The sequence below is a fragment of the Eulemur rufifrons genome, chromosome 3, assembly GCF_041146395.1.
Source record: "Eulemur rufifrons isolate Redbay chromosome 3, OSU_ERuf_1, whole genome shotgun sequence".
Taxonomy (NCBI): domain Eukaryota; kingdom Metazoa; phylum Chordata; class Mammalia; order Primates; family Lemuridae; genus Eulemur; species Eulemur rufifrons.
Window position 1 is genome coordinate 84,733,825 of NC_090985.1, and position 18,142 is coordinate 84,751,966.

General features: G+C 38.6%; 1 protein-coding gene across 3 annotated transcripts in view; it reads left to right on the forward strand.

Annotated features, from left to right (window-relative positions):
* SLCO5A1 (solute carrier organic anion transporter family member 5A1) overlaps window positions 1–18,142 on the forward strand; it is a 133,899-nt gene that overhangs the window by 65,335 nt on the left and 50,422 nt on the right. For 2 of the 3 annotated variants that reach the window (XM_069466389.1, XM_069466392.1), the window contains exons 3-4: window positions 4,758–4,975; window positions 17,503–17,667. In XM_069466389.1, coding sequence (XP_069322490.1) covers window positions 4,758–4,975; window positions 17,503–17,667 — 383 coding nt within the window. The remainder of the gene's footprint in view (window positions 1–4,757; window positions 4,976–17,502; window positions 17,668–18,142) is intronic. The other variant, XM_069466391.1, reaches the window with a different exon arrangement.

Consider the following 18,142-nt stretch of genomic DNA (forward strand, 5'->3'; position numbering starts at 1 on the left):
GATAGCCATGTCCTAATCCCCAGAACCTATGAATATGTTGTCTTACATGGCAAAAGGGACTTTGCAGATATGATTAAGTTAAGGATGCTGATATTACTTTAGATGACCTGGGCGGGCCCAGTGTCAAAGGGAAGAGGGAGGCAGGAAGGCCAGGCAGAGAAGGAGATATGGTGAGTAAAGCAGAGGTTGGAGTGATGTGCTTTGAAGGTGGAGGAAGGGGCTGTGAGCCAAAGCCTGCAGGAGGACTAGCCCCTGCAGATGGGGTTTTCCCTAGAGCCCCAGAAGGAGTGTAGCCCTTCCAGCTCATTTTCCTCTTCTGACCTCCAGAACTATAGCATTGATCAACTGGCGTTGTTTAAAGCCACTAAGTGTGCAGTAACTTGTTATAGCAGCGATAGGAAACTAATACAGGGAATTTGTTGACAGTGGCTCCACCTCCATTCTCCAGGATTGGGGTGTGTCCTTCACAGCAGGGTGAAGGACATGGACCACTGTGGCTGTGTGGGGACTTCCCTGTTTACTTTAGTCATACCTTTCATTATCTTTTCTGTGCCTTTTGAAAAATACATTGTGCCCACTTTCTTGTTATAGTATATTTGTATTTCTGCTTAACAACCCTCTCCCACTGTCCAGAACTCTAGCACTGCTATTCCATTGTCCTGCTCTTACCCAGTCTTTTTTCATGCTAATATTATATTTTATTTCCCCACATGTGAGAGCTAGAGATTTAGCTGCTTTCTCACTTGCTAGGCCTTAATTGTCCTAATGCTTAGGGCTCAGAATGAGAACTTCAGCTTCGTATATCACGTTATTTATCCACATAATCAGGGCTGTGTTTGAGTTTTTCGCAGTCCTCAGCTTAAACCCAAGAAGTCATTTATTTCTTCACAATTGCAAGCACTAGCTGAAAATATTGGTGTCCTTAATTCATTGCACATGGATTGGAAATAGGTGCACATTGATAAGAAATTTTCATATTATAACAAAGAGACTATTTCAGTGTTAGCAATTATATGTGTCAAGTAATTACTTTCTAAAGAGTTTCTTTGAGTACTTTGTTCTCTCTGTTTCATTATAGGACAATAACCTCGTAACTCCGAGGCTGGTGGAAATACTGTTTAACACTATTTTCAAAGCAGTTAACAATATTAATTGTTATATAACACTTCTTATTTTCGTATATAATGCTCTTTGAAGCTAGAAGTACTAAGTCGGGTTGAATTTTCAAGTCATGCAAAAAGGAGTTCCCCTGTCAGCGTTAGGGGAATAACACAGGAGTTTTAAGTTCTTGACTCAAATGAAATTTTTGGTCTCAGCTGTTTTCTTTCCAGTTCTGAAATAAATCAGAATGAAGGGTTTTTCTCATTGTCAGAAAACTAGATTATTAAAATGCAGGGTGTCCCAAAACTCTCCATACAAGGGAAAAATTTTGTCATGAATATTTTGTAAATAAAGGTACATTTAGCTACAACTTCCCATTTTCCCTATGTATGGCGACTTTTGGGACACTGTGTATATTTGTGAACATCCATTGTATATCGTGTGTTCTATACAGATGTCCGGGAGAAGAACATGGTGGTAAGTGAACATCTAAAGAAAGATAACCAACCCAGGGGCAGGGAGAAGGAAGGAGGGCAGGAACTTCAGTCTTACAGATGCTTCGTGCTGTCTTTTGAAAGATTTCTGGGAGACATTAATTTTGTTGGCAGCAAAATGGAGAGGTTAGGAGTATAGACCCCGAAGCCATACTCCCCTGGGTTTCAATCCTAGTCTGCCACTGAATAGCTATATAACCTTGGAGAAGTTATTCTGTGCCTCTGTTTTTTTTTCTTTTAAATCGATAAAAGAAGATAGTTACAGTACCTACTTCACAGAGTTGTTGTGAGGAATGAGTGAGTTTATATATGCAGGGCTCTATGTATAGAATTCCTGCTACACAGTATGTATTAGCTATTCAGTCCTTTGAATTTAATCAGTGTTCAAGTAATTTTATCCATTTGAATGGCTCAATGTTAGTTCTATAAATGATAAAGAGTGTCAATATAGAAATATATAATAAGGGTCTATTTAAACATATTAATTGAGTCATCCTGTTTGTAATAGACTTCTCCCTTGAAGAAAGATATAGTTGTTACCGTATTTCATACGATGTCTAGCAGCAATGGTAGATTTTCAGTAAATATTTGCTGAAATAGAGAAGGAAGGAAAGAAGGAATAATGCTGATATTTATTGGGTGCTTACCATCTCTCTAGCATTATACTAAGCTTTACAAACATTCTCATTTAAGCCTTGTAACAACCATGTAGTCGCTAATATTAAGCCCATTTTGCAGATGAGGAAGTTGATGCTCAGGGAGTTGAATAACTTGCCCAAAACCTCCAGGTCAGTGAGAGCTGGGATAGGAAACTGGCTCCAGGGTGGAGCTTTAGTCCATCACTTAACTGGCCCCCTCGGTGAATGGTCTGTGAGTAATGGTTCAGGAAAGGGATTTGGGTACTCTGCTTTTTCAGGTTCAGCTCTTATTGATGTGTCTTTTTCCAACATATAATGCACACTTCGTTGTCTTACTCAGCTTTCCTCAGGGTCCTTTTTAGCACCATCAATTTATCATGTGTTACACCAATGTTACTGGAGGCTTTTGAAGAATGGGGGCTGGTTTGCTCTGCTTGGAAATGACCCCACACTTTTATATTGTTTTTGTATTAATATTATTTTTGTTTATTTGCTATCATCCTTCCCCTTCTTCTGTTGTGTACCCTCACTTTGGGGGCTACTATGAGTGTAGCTTTAACGTTTGCATAGAATTTTAAGTCAATGGCTGGGAGAGGAGTGGCCAGGGAGGGTGAGTGCAGATCTACCTAAAAATCAAACCAACCAAACAAAACTAGCTACAGTGAATTGATTGCTGATTTGGGGGTAGACATTTTATTAGGTCCATTATAACATTGTCTTACTAAATTTTGAACGACCTTCCAACGCACTTATCATTATCCGCTTTTCATGTAGAAGGCTGCTTTGGAAAAGCAAAATAATTTCACCAGGATCTCATAGTTAGCCAGTGGTAAAGACAGAATATAAACCCAAGTCTATCTGAAACCACAGCTCATGAACCGCCCCCTACACTACACTGCCTGCTCTCTTCTGGAGAGAGCCTGGGAGGCCTAGGTAATTGAAGGCATTCAGGGGCCTTGAATGTAGTTTGTGGAGGGAGATTCCAGAGAGGTGAATCTGCAGCCAAGCACTAAAGGGGCCATTATAATAGCTATGTTCGCTGCAGACAGATGTCTTTTTTTTTTTTTTTTTAAACCTATCTCTTTCAATTTATTTATTCAGCAAATTTTTTGAGTACCTAATCTGTGTCAGGCAGTGGACTGGTGATTATATTCTGAATAACTGAGATTGCTGGAAGTCTGCCCTGAGCAATCTTCTCAAAATAAAGCCTAATTTTGATTACCTTAAAATTATTTGATATTTTATTATCAAATACTTTAAATATCTTTGAAAATAGCACACTGGATTTATTAATGACTGGTTGTAGGAATCATTCTCTCAACTCAACTGTGACCTTTAGCAGCTGATAACAGCACTTTAATAGAAACATTCTTTGTTAAAAATGAATTTTCACTTTGCAATTGATCTGTATTCATACCAGATTGAATCTAACATTAATGCTTAGAATGCTGCTTGCCTTCTAGTTACAACCGATGGGAACATACTGAGTATTTTTGAACTTGGAAGCTTTAAGGGCAGAGTTTTGGAGTTGTGGCTACCCCGTCAGGTAGGACCAGGGACCTCTGCTTGCTAAGGCAAGGTTGAGAGGGGACTGAGAAATTGTCCCATGGGGGATTCATGCAGGCGAGAAGCCCAAGCCCTTCATACATGACTCTAACACAAGACTGGAATTTGAGTCCTACTCTCTGCATTTGCTTCCTAGCTCTCTGCAGAATGGCAACCTCAGGTGAATTTAAAGACAGAATCTCCAGTTTACATAGCTCGAGGTCTGCGTCTCTCAGGAAGCTTTCTGACACACATTAATTTCTCCTCTCTGGATTTTGGTAGCATTCGTAACCCATACCACATAATCTAACATTTAATTGTATGTATTCTTTCCCTTCTTGGAGATTATTTCTTATATTTTTGGCTTGCTTACAAATAGGTTTAAGTTCTTGAAAGCAAGGACCTCTAAATGTCTTGGGTTACCCTCAGACTTGGTGAAGTATTATGAGGGCTGGCTAAGTGGGGGGGGGTTCAATACATTCTTAAGTATTTGCAGAAAAACATTTGAATACCATCAACAATTTAAAATATATTCCACATGAGACATTAACACTTTTGTTCTAAGAAAACATTGTCTATATTGGTCCACAAAGCATGCTACACAGTCTATATAAGTTTTTTATTAAATTTATGATTTGGGGATTTATTATAAAATGTGCATTGTAGGAGAGCAACAGTGTTAGTTAGCAGAACTAACCCACAGGTGCTTGAAAATAATTGCATGAAATTCTAATCAGGTTGCTGATTATAATATTCATTATGATACTAATATAATTATTGGGTAGATTTCTCATTTATTCCACAGAAAGGGAGAATCCCTTGATTTTCTTAGTTTGTTCAACTTCCTACTGCTTTACAGTTGATGAAGAGAAAACGTTTTCTCTGGAGAATTTTATCCCCACCAACTTCTACTTTGCTAATTTGTTCTCACTCGCAAAACAAAAGCCATCAATGCTATTCACATTTCCCGGTTTTTTAGGTGGAGTGGATTCCTCCTTTGTGCCATTGCAATGTTTCTTGTGATATTCCCAATGTTTACTTTTCCAAAAAAGCTTCCACCTCGACACAAGAAAAAAAAAAAGAAAAAATTTTCTGTTGATGCTATTAGCGATGACGACGTTCTGAAGGAGAAGTCAAACAATAGTGAACAAGCGGACAAAAAAGTTTCTTCTATGGGATTTGGAAAGGATGTCAGAGGTAAAGTATATCTCTTGAATAAATACGTGCATGGTGCTTTAGATCAGTGCTACTCAAAATGTGGTCCCAGATCAGAGCTGTCCTCCAGCTGTCTGTGGCTGTCCTGCGCTAGAGAAGTACTGACATTGAGAGAAAGTGTGGCAAAACTCTTAGAAATTTGACCAAGTAATTTTATGTCTAATAATTTAAAAAGTTGGGCTTATATATTGTATGTTTAAAAAATTAATTTTCTAATAATTCATCATTCATATATTTTGTCAAAGTATCAGTTGACGACAGATTGGAAATAATAATTTTTAAAAAATGGTTCTTTCTCACAGATAGTTTGAGAAGCACTGATTTATGTCATAGAGATGTTTGTATATATCATTTACTGTAATCAGAGATGTCTGATTTTTAAAATACTTACGGAATTGTGTAACAGATGGTTTGTTTCGGGGGAACAGTGGCTTTGGTAGTGCGGCCTGGTATGTACATAAGTATAAAACCTGCCACGGGAAAGGGATATCATTCAACAGTAGCTCTGTCAAATGTTTGCATGTGGCCATAGAGACTGGTGGCCAGGATATGAGCCCCAAACCTAATGTAAAAACATCCAGAAAGTTTCAGTGATGTACTCATCTAATTTTTCATTTTTATTTCTCTTAAAAATAATGATCATATTAAAACTAAATTAGGCAATCTAAAACCTAAACAATTGGAATTGATCTTCACCAGACAATATTTGTTCAGTATTGAGTATATCTGTTGAATGTCAATAAGTCTTTTTAATTCCAGAAACCTACACTGTTACACTCCCATTATAAAGGTTCAGCTTTATTTCCTGAATTCTCTGAATTGGTTTTTTTTGGTATAAATTATGAAATACAATATTTATCAAGTGCTTGTATCAGTCAAGGTTGTATCAGGTAAGATTTCTTTAGGCACATTATCATCATTTTGACCATATATGCAGTAAGGACAAAGAGGAAACTTTCAGGCCTAGAATAAAGTTACTAATATATTATAGACTTGTCCCTACAGCCTAAGAATAATAATAGTTAGATTGGACCATTTTTAAGGACTGTATTTGTGAAAGCAAATGAAATGACATTTCGTTGAAAATGTTTCTACCGAGGGGCGGGGGAAAAAAATAGGAAAAAAAAAAAAAAAGAAAATGTTTCTTCCCAGTTAAGTTTTAGATTTGGTCCCCTCCCTCCCCATTATTTTGTGACAGTGTGTACTTGTGGAACTGCCAAAATGACTTCTTATGCTCTAATAACAAAGGATTCTGTGGATGCAAGCATGGGCCGAACTCTTCCCGTGCTGGCCAGCCCCTCAGTCTCCATGGATGTATTAGAGACCATTATGGCTACTAGCAAAGGAGTGTGTTGTTTGTCTGTTTGTTTTTTGTTTTGTTATTTTACAACTCAATTGAGAAAAGTTGAGGTTAAAGAATTTAAAACCGGCCAGGCGTGGAGCCTCACGCCTGGAATCGTAGCACTCTGGGAGGCTGAGGCGGGTGGATTGCTCGAGGTCAGGAGTTTGAGATCAGCTTGAGCAAGACCAAGACCCTGTCTCTACTAAAAATAGAAAGAAATTAGCTGGACAACTAAAAATGTATAGAAAATATTAGCCAGGCATGGTGGCACATGCCGGTTGTCCCAGCTACTCGGGAGGCTGAGGCAGAAGGATTGCTTGAGCCCAGGAGTTTGAGGTTGCTGTGAGCTAGGCTGACGCCATGGCACTCACTCTAGCCTGGGCAACAGAGCGCAACTCTGTATCAAAAAAAAAAAAAAAAAAAAAGAAAGAAAAAAGAAAGAACTTAAAACAGGAATAGACTTAGAATCTTAATTTATGGAGACTACAAAGGCATAGGTAAGATAAAATTGTATATTTTATAGCTTAGGAGTCGAATGTGAAATATATATCTATTAGAGAGTAGGAAAAAGGGGGAGAAGACTGGTATTAAATACCAACAGTGCATACAACTGTTGATGAGAATGTTCTTTTGGAGGATGCAGGGTAGGCAGTGCTATCAATGCCCGTCCACAATCTTGGACCTTACCAGTTTCATGGCGGAGGCCCACCAACTGCTAGGACTGGCATCATGTGTCTGATGATCTTCTTTGTAGGCTGAGAAAATTGCTTGGCTCCTGCTTGAGGCAGCCCTCAAGTACCAAGGAATTAACACCCCAGCCTTCCGTCCCCCAAAAAAGTCTTAACCAGATGACTGATAAACACCCCAGCCCCCTGCCTCTTGGGCAAGACGACCTGAGGTGTGTTCCTGTGTTCTCTCTTCCAGGGCATCTCTGCCAACCTCCCCACCCAGCGTCCCCTGAGCCTCTCAATTAAATTACTTGGACTGGAATCTTTGTCTCAGGGCCTGCTTCTGGGGGACCCACACTTAGACATGCAGGTTCAAAAGTGATAAAAAGCCATCACAAGATTCAAAAATCATTTTTGGAAATTGAATCTTTATACTATTTTATTGGCTATCTTCTTGTACTGCTAGGTATTGTTTTTCTCTGGTTTTTCTACCTTCAGTTTGATGGTTCAGGATAGTTTTTCTTTTAGAAACAAAAATAAGAGGAGTCTTTGAACAGTGATGGGAATTGGTTTATAATAAAACTGTTTCTATTCTGATTTTCTTGGTAGTATTTCTGGTAAATTCTTCTTTTTGACCCTCTACTTTGTGACCACTGATCCCACTTCTGTAGTTAAACCTCCTGATTGGGACACAGAGCTGATTCATTTTATTTCTTCCACTTGTACTGGATTCTCTAATTTGTATCAAGACTGGAACTTTAAGAGGCACTTTGTCTTGTTAGGGGGGAAAAAAAAAATACTGTCTTAATTGGATTATATTGAAAATATTTTGCTAAAAATGATTCAAGTGATATTGATGATATTAGAATACTGTTCAATGAGAATATTAAAATTAATTCATATTTATCTTGTACACATTGATTTCCTTTAGAGTATCATGATTTCCTTCAGAGTAACATGCCATTTGAAGGAAGTGACTGTCTAATATGTTTCAAAAGGACAAATTAAATCTCCGGGAATCATTTTGCTAACGATATAATTTGTAATTTTTTTTTTTTTTTTTTTTGCAAAGCTTAGATTCACTATTGAGATCTTGTGCTAAAGAAGTTGCTAAGCTTTCATTTTGAGTTAAATCTGACTTTGAGTCCCAGATCCTCTTTTCCTTTCTGTTTTCTGGAACAGGACCTCTTTTGGTCTTTATTTTATATTTGAAACTCGAATACCAATATTATCTTCTTCAAAGAGGAGGTAGAAGTTGGTAACTTATACTTCCTTAAAAAGAAAACTATTCGGGCCATACAGAATGGAGCCCTTTGGGGAAGTTCCATTGCACAGAATGATAGAAGAAAATATACTGTACTTTCCATTCTCTGTCTCCACATTTTTTAATGACAGACATTGGGAAAATCTGACTCAGTGTTTTCATATTCTTCTTATAAATTATGCAGGACTAGGGCTGATTTAAAACACCACAAAGGGGAAAGTAGAATTGTCAGTATGTCTGCATTACATTCCACAAAGAGATTAGCATTGATTCCATCAAAATCTTCCCAATAAAAATAAACACTTAAAATATTTAAGTGGATCAATTTTCCTGAGGTTTGAGGGTCTAGCATTTTAAAGCCTTCCAAATTTAACTGGCCATTGTCTTATCTACAAAACTTTTGGTGGCAGTTAACCAGAAGAAAAGTTGTATTTTTGTGTCCATTTTTAGTCTTTTAAGCTTAATTGCTTAGCATTATTAATTTAGGGTAAAATGTAACAGATTTTTCTCTGCTAGAGTTTTGTCTGTGTTAGAGTGCAATATGTTTATATTCCTAACTAAATAAAATAGTTACTCTGAGGGGATGAACTGATTTAAAGAGGCCATGGAAAGTTACAGAATTTTGTTCATTAGAGGATAAGGATGGCATCATTAAAGTCACTGAGCATTCCCTCTTACCGAGGGTGCTGTGCTCCATGCTGTGATAGTGGTAAAGATGAAGGAACCATGGTTTGTTCTTAGAGAGCTTAGAGTCCACTGAGGGTGAAAGGACAAGTACAGATGGAAATATATTAAAGACCATAAGAAGAGAATAGACAGAGTGGTGTGGAGCTTCCAAGGGTGGCAAGGGAAAATCTAGTTGACAGATCAGGGCAGGCTGCATGGAGGAGGTGGGATTTGAGTTGAACTGTGAAAGACTGGGTGAATTTCAGTAGGTGGAGGTGGGTTGGTGGGCATATTCCAGGCAGAAGGTAGGCCTGTGCAGATGTCTTTGAAAATGCTGAACAAGTTTTTCTTGTGGCTGGAGTGTTGAATATGTGTGGCAGAGGCCGGGGAGATAGGTTGGGAAGGTAAGGTATGCTATACAGTGGCAAGTGGGAGTGCCAGCCTTTCACTGGAGTCCCTGATGGGGAGTGGGGAGTTTTGAGCAGGATTGGCAGCCCTCCAAGAGGTAGATTTGTGAGAGAAAGGAGTGGACTGGGGGGAGGGGGCCTGGGTGGAAAGCTAGGGACAGAGCCCAGGTGAGAGGTTTTGGCTAGTAGAGAAAGCAAGGACAGCAGCCTGCTGAACCAGTCTTCCTGCTTTGACCCTTACTCCCTTTCAGCCTCCTTTCAACTCAGCAGCCAGAGGGACCCTTTTAAAATGTCACTCCTCTCAGAAAAGTCCCCTTCCCTATGACCTATGTGATCTAACCTCTGGTTACCTCTTTACCCCATCTCCTTCTTTCATTCTCACTTGTTTATTCTGCATCAATCACACTGGGCTCATTGTTGGTCCTCAAATGTGTCAGGCATGCCCTCACCCCAGGGCCTTTGCACTTGCTATGCCTGTGCTGGGAACACTCTAAGAGCACCGCACTTCCTTCAGTGTATTACTCAAATGGCCCCTTTTCAGCAAGGCCTTTCTTAGCCACCCTGTTTAAAATCTCTTTGCTCCCCTCCAAAGCTTCTTACCTCCTTCCCTTTATTTTTCTTCCTAACACTCATTACTAACCTACTGTGTATTTTACTTATTTATCTTATCTATTGTCTCCCTGATGAGAAAATAAGCTCCACCAAGGCAAGATTTTTTTTTGTCCATCACATTCCCTGCTGGGTTTATACCATCTAGTAGGTACTCAGTAAATAGCTGGTGAATGAATTATTGAATGAGAAGAGGGAAGAGGTCATTTCTATAGGATATGACAATTGATATGGGAATGATGGGGAGGGGGAACCAAAAGGTGGTGTTAGAGTTTCAACCTTAGATAATGGGGAAGGGAACTAGTGGGGAGAGGCAGAAAGAATAAATTCTGAACTTGAGTTGCTCAAGAACATCCAGACCCATTGCATGTGGCCATTTGCTAGGTGTTCTAGAACAAGTAGTGTATGGATGTGTGAGGGTCCATTTCTGACTCAGTAAATCGGGGTCACCAAAAGCTACATACCTGGGCCCTGTTCTCTTAGCTCTTTTGCATATTGCCTTTGCTGAATTGCACTTATAATTTTATGTTTGCAGCTTTTATTGAGAGCTGCTGCTTAAATTTCCCATATTTGCCATAGCATTATTGTTTGGTGCCCTGCATATAAAATCCCATTTCTTTAGAACAGGGGTCCTTGAAGTTAGCCTACATTAGCATCACCATGAAGGCTTCCTAAAACCCGGATTGCTGGGCCCCAGTCTACAGTCTGTGATTTGGTAGGTCTGGAGTGGGGCCTGAGAATCAGATTTTTAAAACGTTCCAGGTGATACTGATGCTGCTGGTCCAGGGAAGTGCTGTGAGAACCATTGCTCTAGAACGTAGGAAAAGCTTTGTTTTCCAGGAAGAAATTAGAATGCTTCTGCGTTTCTAATAATGGTGATTATGTAACTTTTTGCTTTGATGGCCAGGAAACTCAGAGTCAAATCTGAAGCTCGGGACAAATCTTCTGGCCATATTTAATTCTTTGCCCTGGTTTTGACGTTCTGCTCTGTTTGTGTTTTCTCTGTATCTATTTCTTTGTTTCATTTCTGTATTATCTGTATTTTATTGTACCTGTGTTTTCTTGTGATAAGCCAAACCTTTAGATTTGGACATATAGCTTATGAGATAACACGTAAATGGTAACAGGCCTGGCAAAAACTCCCTAATCTTTCCCAAATATGCTGGATAAATGAAATGTATATTTGTTCCTTCTCCTGTTAACATTTTAATTTTTCTTATTGGACTTTTTAGTTTGTAATCTTAGCTAAATGCACTAAGGATTCTTTAGCTTCAAAGAACCATACTTTAAAAAGGATCATCTCTTCTGTCCTTCGTATTTTTCTGTTTTTGGTAAGTCCACCAGTGTGGACCACCCTTCCTCTTATTACTCATACTACACCTCACTCACTCCCGAGGAGGAACTTATGCATCTTCGGAATGGACTACATTTTCTCACAAGTATATGGATGTTGTTTTAGTACAAATTACTGTAGTGATCTAATAAAGAATATTAATAAATACACTCCAAGCGTATTTTTTGAGTGCCTGCTATAGGCCAGACGAAAGCTGGGAGTGAAGACGTACAGATACGCCAAGGCCCTGCAGTCGTAGCGTCTGCAGTCTCCTAAAAACAACAGACAGGCAGACACATGCAGCTGTGTAAGAACTGATGACTAGGGAAGTGAACCAAGTATGTGGGAGCACAGAGAGGGAGCCCCCAAGTCTTTCTGGAGGGGCTGTGGACGCTTGCTACAGGAGCAGACACCAATCCTGAGACGCGATGGATGAGTTTGACATTTGCCAAAGAGACTGGGGGGAATATGTAAACAGTACAGAGATAAGGACATCACAGCCATGGAGGAAGCTGGTGGAGGGGCAGTCAGGAGCCCACTTCTGCAGGCTGGCGTGCCCAGTGGAGTTCCTGGCCTTCTCTTACGCTTGCTCAGTGCCCCTATTGGCATATCTTTTCAAACATTAATGTATCATTTTTAAAAATGTTTGTTTTATAAATCTAAGACAAGAGCAAAAAGGCCCGATATAGGTGCTTTCAGGTTGTAAAGGACAGAAGCAGTTCAAGCTACCTGAGATACTGGGGTTCTAGCAGAAAGCTCCAGAGGGGAGCAGAGGCCCCTGCAGACCCATTGCCACCAAGACCCACAGCCGCTCTGCAGGCTCACCTGCGGCTCTGGGCTCACTTCCTTTTCCTTACTTTTGTCTCTCTCTCAGATCTTCACACTCCCTGTCTAATTGTGGCTTTCTATGCCTCAAATGCAAACCCTCTGAGGAAAACAAGGTAGGGGGATTGGCCAGTCTTTGCTCAGATAGGATGCCCTGGGGCCTCTCGTGGCTCTGGGCTGCCTGCAGGTGGCGCCCTTGAGTCCAGCCTCCTTCCCTGGTCCACTCAGCTCATTTGGGGGATATCAGGTCACGTGGGTGGTGAAAACCCTGCTGCTTTGGTATAAGAAGCCACAGGAGAGGGGCCTTCAGTGTGGCAGTGCTTGCAGACCCCTCTCCAGAATGGGATACATTTCTCATCAAACGAAATAAACTCCCCATAAGTTCCTCCCTTTGCCCACTTGAAAAGATGACTACCTATCAGTCTCGCTGAAATTGACCCTCATTTAAACTTTGTTCTTCCAAATAAAGACTTTAGTCTAGTAGCTACATTCAATTGTAGACTTCTTTTATGAATGAGTATAACACATTCCCACATGCTAAAACATGTTTGGCTCGTGGTCAAGCAATTATGAATATATCAATATCTACTGCCTCGTATTATGTCGTGATCTGTGAGGTTTGGAGAATAAATTATTCTTGCCCTAGCTGGGACTGATTCAGTCGCTCATAAACACGGGCCCTTAGTAGTTTCACAAGAATCCAGTCACACCATACATCTTAGGTTTTCTGAAATGTTGATTGAAGGGTTTTAAGGCCACTGGGAGCATCAGATTTGTCGCGGCTTAGCCCTGTTGTGATTGGGGTGTGATGTAACACCTGGACCACGTGTGCCCGGTGGTTAGGGCCACCTGTACTGCCATCGATGAGCGTCTGGAAGGGGCGAATGATCTGCCAATGATATTACCACTTTTCCTAAAAGTGACTTCCACGTATAGACCACTTTATATTACATTGTCTTGAATTTTGGTGCTTTGGATTGAATTTTATTCCTACTTTACTACTGTTAAAGGCAATTCTTGATTTTAGTGTCAATTTACTCTATAATTGAATTTATAGGAAAGAAATCTTACAAATTAGCACTAAATGAGCAAAAACTGATAATCACTATCATTATTTCATCACCTCTCCTTCATCATGCTTTTTACCGCGTCTTTGATTTTATAATGACAGTTCTAAACGACACCAAGAAACTGATCTAAAATATATTCTGCAGCATAAAAATTAGGTATTTGGTTGTAAACTTATGGGTTTAACAACTTCTTTGCTAACAGTTTTTTAAACTTTGTGTTTTTGAAATAATTTTGAGTTTACATAAAAGCTATAGAAGTAGCACACTAATGTATCCCCCACCCCTGATTCCCTAATACCGACGTTTCTGAGAAGTCAAATATATGATACTTTACTGTCCCCTAATGCCTCGATGCATGTTTCTTAAGTATAAAGGACACTTTCTTACGTGACCACAGGGCAGCTGTCAAAATTGGGAAATTAACATTGATCTGATGCCACCATCTAAACCGTAGGCCCCATTCAGATTTTGCCAATTATCCCAATAATGCCCATTCTGTCCAAGATCCAATCCAGGATCACATGTATTTAGTTTTTGTGTCTTTTAGTTTACTTCAATCTGATTCAGTTCCTCATCTTTCTTTGTCTTTCCTGACCTTGATCTTTTTAACAAGTACAAGCCATTAACTTTGTCGAATGTCCCTCAGTTGGGGTTTGATTATGTCCTCTGACGTGTGCTCTTTCACAGGCATACCACTGAAATGATGCTATGCTCCGCGCCTAGTAACAGAGGCATGCAGTGTTAATTTGCCTTATTACCAGTTAGGCTAACTGTTTTTTTTTGTATATATTTTTTTAATTTCAAAATATTATAGGGCTGTAAATGTTTTGGGTTAGATCACTTTTGTAATGCTTGAGTCGGGCTGTAAGTGTGCCCATCACCCAGATAGTGCTCATTGTACCCGTTAGGTAGGTTTTTGCCCATCCCTTCTCCCCGCTGGGCTAACATTTATCAGTGGGATAAGATTGTATTTCCTTGGTTCTCCACTCTAAAGTTAGTAAGTACAATATAATTATAAATCAATAAGTAATCTATAAGTACTTCATGAGGAAATATTTTGCAGCTGTGTAAATACAGCCAATTCCCATTGTTCGTGGCGGTTATGTTCTATAAAGTCACCATGAACACTGAATTAGCCAATACTAATCGTTGCTCCTAGGGGAGATACAAGGTTGGGTTCCTATCACAGCATAGTAGTCAACCAATCGATATACAACCCTTTTTAATGTGCCTGTCTGTTTAAAGATCCCTTATTTAATATATATTGTTAATTCCTTAATATCGAACTCATGGCCAACAGCGCTGTAACTCGTGCCTGAAGGAAACTTACCTAACACACGTATTTTTCTCCGTAAGGGACGAGACAGCCTCTTGCACTTAGGAACACTAGACAGCACTGCAGCACTGCACTTAGGGCCATTTTAAACAAGGAGATCACCAACAAAAAGCACACAATTTTGAAAAATGTGACAATGTATTATGACAAGGACACTCGTTTACAGTATGAGAGCTGAAATAAGAAGGCAGAGTGTCACCTTGTTTCAACCGAGCTGGGAAGGTGGGCATCGAACAACTCTAATTTTTTGCTGGTCTGTGCATGATTGTGAAGGCTCTGTGAGTATGAATTTTGGGGTTACAAATACATTTTAGTGAGCAGACAACTTGGGAAACAGGGAATCCATCGTATCTTATTCCTATTAGATTTTTACTTACTGGTTCTAGCATCCACTGAGGTCAAATTTTCCGAGATTGGCCATTGGGAATCCTTCAAGCTGTCTTCTATGTCCTTCTGACATGTCCTCATCATTCTAAGAGCACGTCTTTGCTTTCTTGTTCAACAAGATTTTCCAGGCTTGTCTTGTATTTTCTCTGCCTCAGCTCTGAAGATAGACATTTTTCCAAGGAGCTCTGGTTCCTTTTAGTGGAAAATGGCTTTTAGAAACCAAGAATTGGGTGCTAGGTGGGCTCATTCCTACCGGGCTGTCATTACTTCTACGCCCTGCTAGCAGACAGTTAGAACATACATGTATACACACGTGTATGTGTGCACAACTTACAGTCTATTGTTATCTAATCTATCTATCTAAACCATGAATTTATACTAATAGCTCCAGTACCAACCTGATATCTAGCTGTTCCCATTTCTATATTTGTAACTCTCTTCTTTAGCAGTTAGAAAATGGATTCCATTATTCTCAATGTATTTTTTTTTTGTTAAGTCCCCCTTCATGTAAAAAAAATCACCCAGCCCCACTAACGAAAGGTAGAACCCTGGATACTCTGCCCTCGACGCCCCATTCCCACAGGACATGTAAGGGGAAAGCTCAGCCCCAATAAAGGGGAAGGGTAAAGGGGGAAGAAAGAAGAAAACTAACAGAGTTGCTCAAAGTCTGAACTTTTGCTAATTCTTCTTAAATAACAGTAGATTTTTTTTAATAAAAGAAGAGGGAGAACCATGATGTGTATTTTTAGTTAACCTTAAAATTAGAAGACTATTTTATCCTGCCAAATGGGTATAGAAGAAAAACCAGTTTGATATAACTAGTATCTCTTAAAATATTCATGTGATACATATACTACCTTATTATATTAAAAATTTATTTTATATTTTCTCCAGATGTTTTAGAGTCAACACATTTGGCTTTTAATATACCATTAAGCTTAATTTGAATCCTTAAATGTTGATAAGTAATCTTAACTTTCTAATTTTAAAATTTTAAACATGGCATTTTAATTTACAGTGTTTACAAGAGAATGTAGGATAATTTTATGAAGTACTTTGATTATGTTTTCCTCTGGCGTGTTTAACCATGTTAAAAAGTAAATCATGCATCTCAATTTTTCTTTTAAATGTTAATTTAAACTTAAAAAATTAAATTAAGATATTGAAAATTAAATTTAATTTAAATTTTGAAATGATGATAGTGAATAGTCTTGACATTCTAAGTTTTAAATTCTGGTGAATAGGAGGCTATGAATTATAGCTTTAATAAAAGTTTGTATTTAATTTTAATGAAATGTTTTTATTATGTTGGAGCATAACTGTTCTCTGAGATGACTATATTGTCAACAATAGTGCAGCAAAAAAAAAAAAATAGTGCAGCTTACCTTTTCCATGAAGATATGTAAAGATTATAAAATGTATATTAATTCACATTATAAACAAGCAAAAAATACAAAAGTATATGTACAAGAATCTCCTTTTATTTCTCTCTTTCCCAATCTTAGTCCCATTCACAGAACTTAAACTCTTAATAGTTTCCTGTTATATATTGAGAAGTATACATTTGACCATATATAAATACATCGTTTAAGTTTGTTTTATTTTTACTTAAACATGATTACTCACCCATGCATGTATATTTTTGCAGCTTGCTTTAATATGTCTTGGAGTTCTTTTATTCCAGTACATACGGCTCTATTTCATTTTTAACTGTTGCACAATGTTCCATTTTATGGCTGTGCCGTAATTTATTTATTTAAACATTTCCCATTGAGGCACATTTAAATTTTCCCCCTAAATGTTTGCTATTATAAACAATGCTGCAGTGAAAATACTTGCACATATATCTTGAAGCATATAGATGGCAAGTTCTGTGAAATAAATGACTAGGCTGAAAGACGAGACTTTTCTTTCTTCCTTCCTTGAGGGGTAGCCCAGCAGGTGCTAAGCCCCCTCCTTTGGGATCTGCGTCCCCTTTGTAGATCACGACTCTTTGTGCCTCATTCGAAGTACATTGGAGTGTCTGACCTGATGGCCTTCTAGCATTGTTAGCTGTGATTATTTCCTGCTTCATAATGAGGCTGGAGGGTCAGATGTGCAACATCATGTACCTGTTCCTCTGTTGTGGGCACCTGCAACGCAGGCCCATAGAGATGTCAACTCAGAGTGCTTTTCTCAGTTGAGTGAAGTAAAAATTGTAATTTAGGACTGTATTGCAGGTACTTTACACATTTAGTATACTTTGAGGTCTTAACAGAGAATAACGTTGTTTTAATCAACGAAAAAATGCAAATAATTTAAACAGTTTTTGAAATAGGAGTCATCAGTAGGGTGCTGCTTGTAAGGATATTTGTGTACAGGTATGTTTTTAGATACTGTACTTAATTTTCTTACCCTGGTTGAAATTAAAAAATCAAACCAAAACAAAATCTATTTAATAAACGGGATGGTTCTTAATCGTCATAGGATCTTTCTGTTTTTATTTTCTTGTGGCAAATATTGCTGAATGGCTATTTCCAGTTCATTTCAAAAACAATTCAGTTTTATTTTGTTTTCCATCCATTGTTTATAACATTCATTTGTCATTTTTGTCATTTTGTAGACCTACCAAGAGCAGCTGTCAGGATCTTAAGCAACATGACATTCCTTTTTGTGAGTTTGTCATACACAGCTGAGAGTGCCATTGTAACTGCTTTCATTACCTTCATTCCCAAGTTCATCGAGTCACAGTTTGGTATCCCAGCTTCCAATGCCAGCATCTACACTGGTAAGGCACTGCCGTTAGGGCTTCTTGCAAACATGACCATTTTGACCATGAAATGGAATGGGTGAAGAGAAAGTTCAATCTAACATCAAAGTGTTAAACAAGTTCATTAACGGCTACCATTCCCCCCAGATTTTAGGAAGAGGAAATCCTGGAATGTGTTCTCCTTGATTTAGATTGTGTTACCGTATGCCATATTTACTGTTTTGGAAAGAAAGAATTTTGCATATTTATGTTTTATCATTCGTAATCAAAAAAATGAGATAGGCGATGATGTCCAAACTTAAATCTGAATAGATGTTATTATGGGTTGGCATGGGTATGGGTCTTAAAGTGTTAAGTTAAAAAAAAAATTGATAATCTGAAATATAGATCAGTTCCATGGTATCAGGATTTCCCCTTCATAAATGTGAACAGATTTTAATTGAATTACTGGAGATGAGTGAAGTTAAAAAGGAAATTATGAATTTTATTTTAG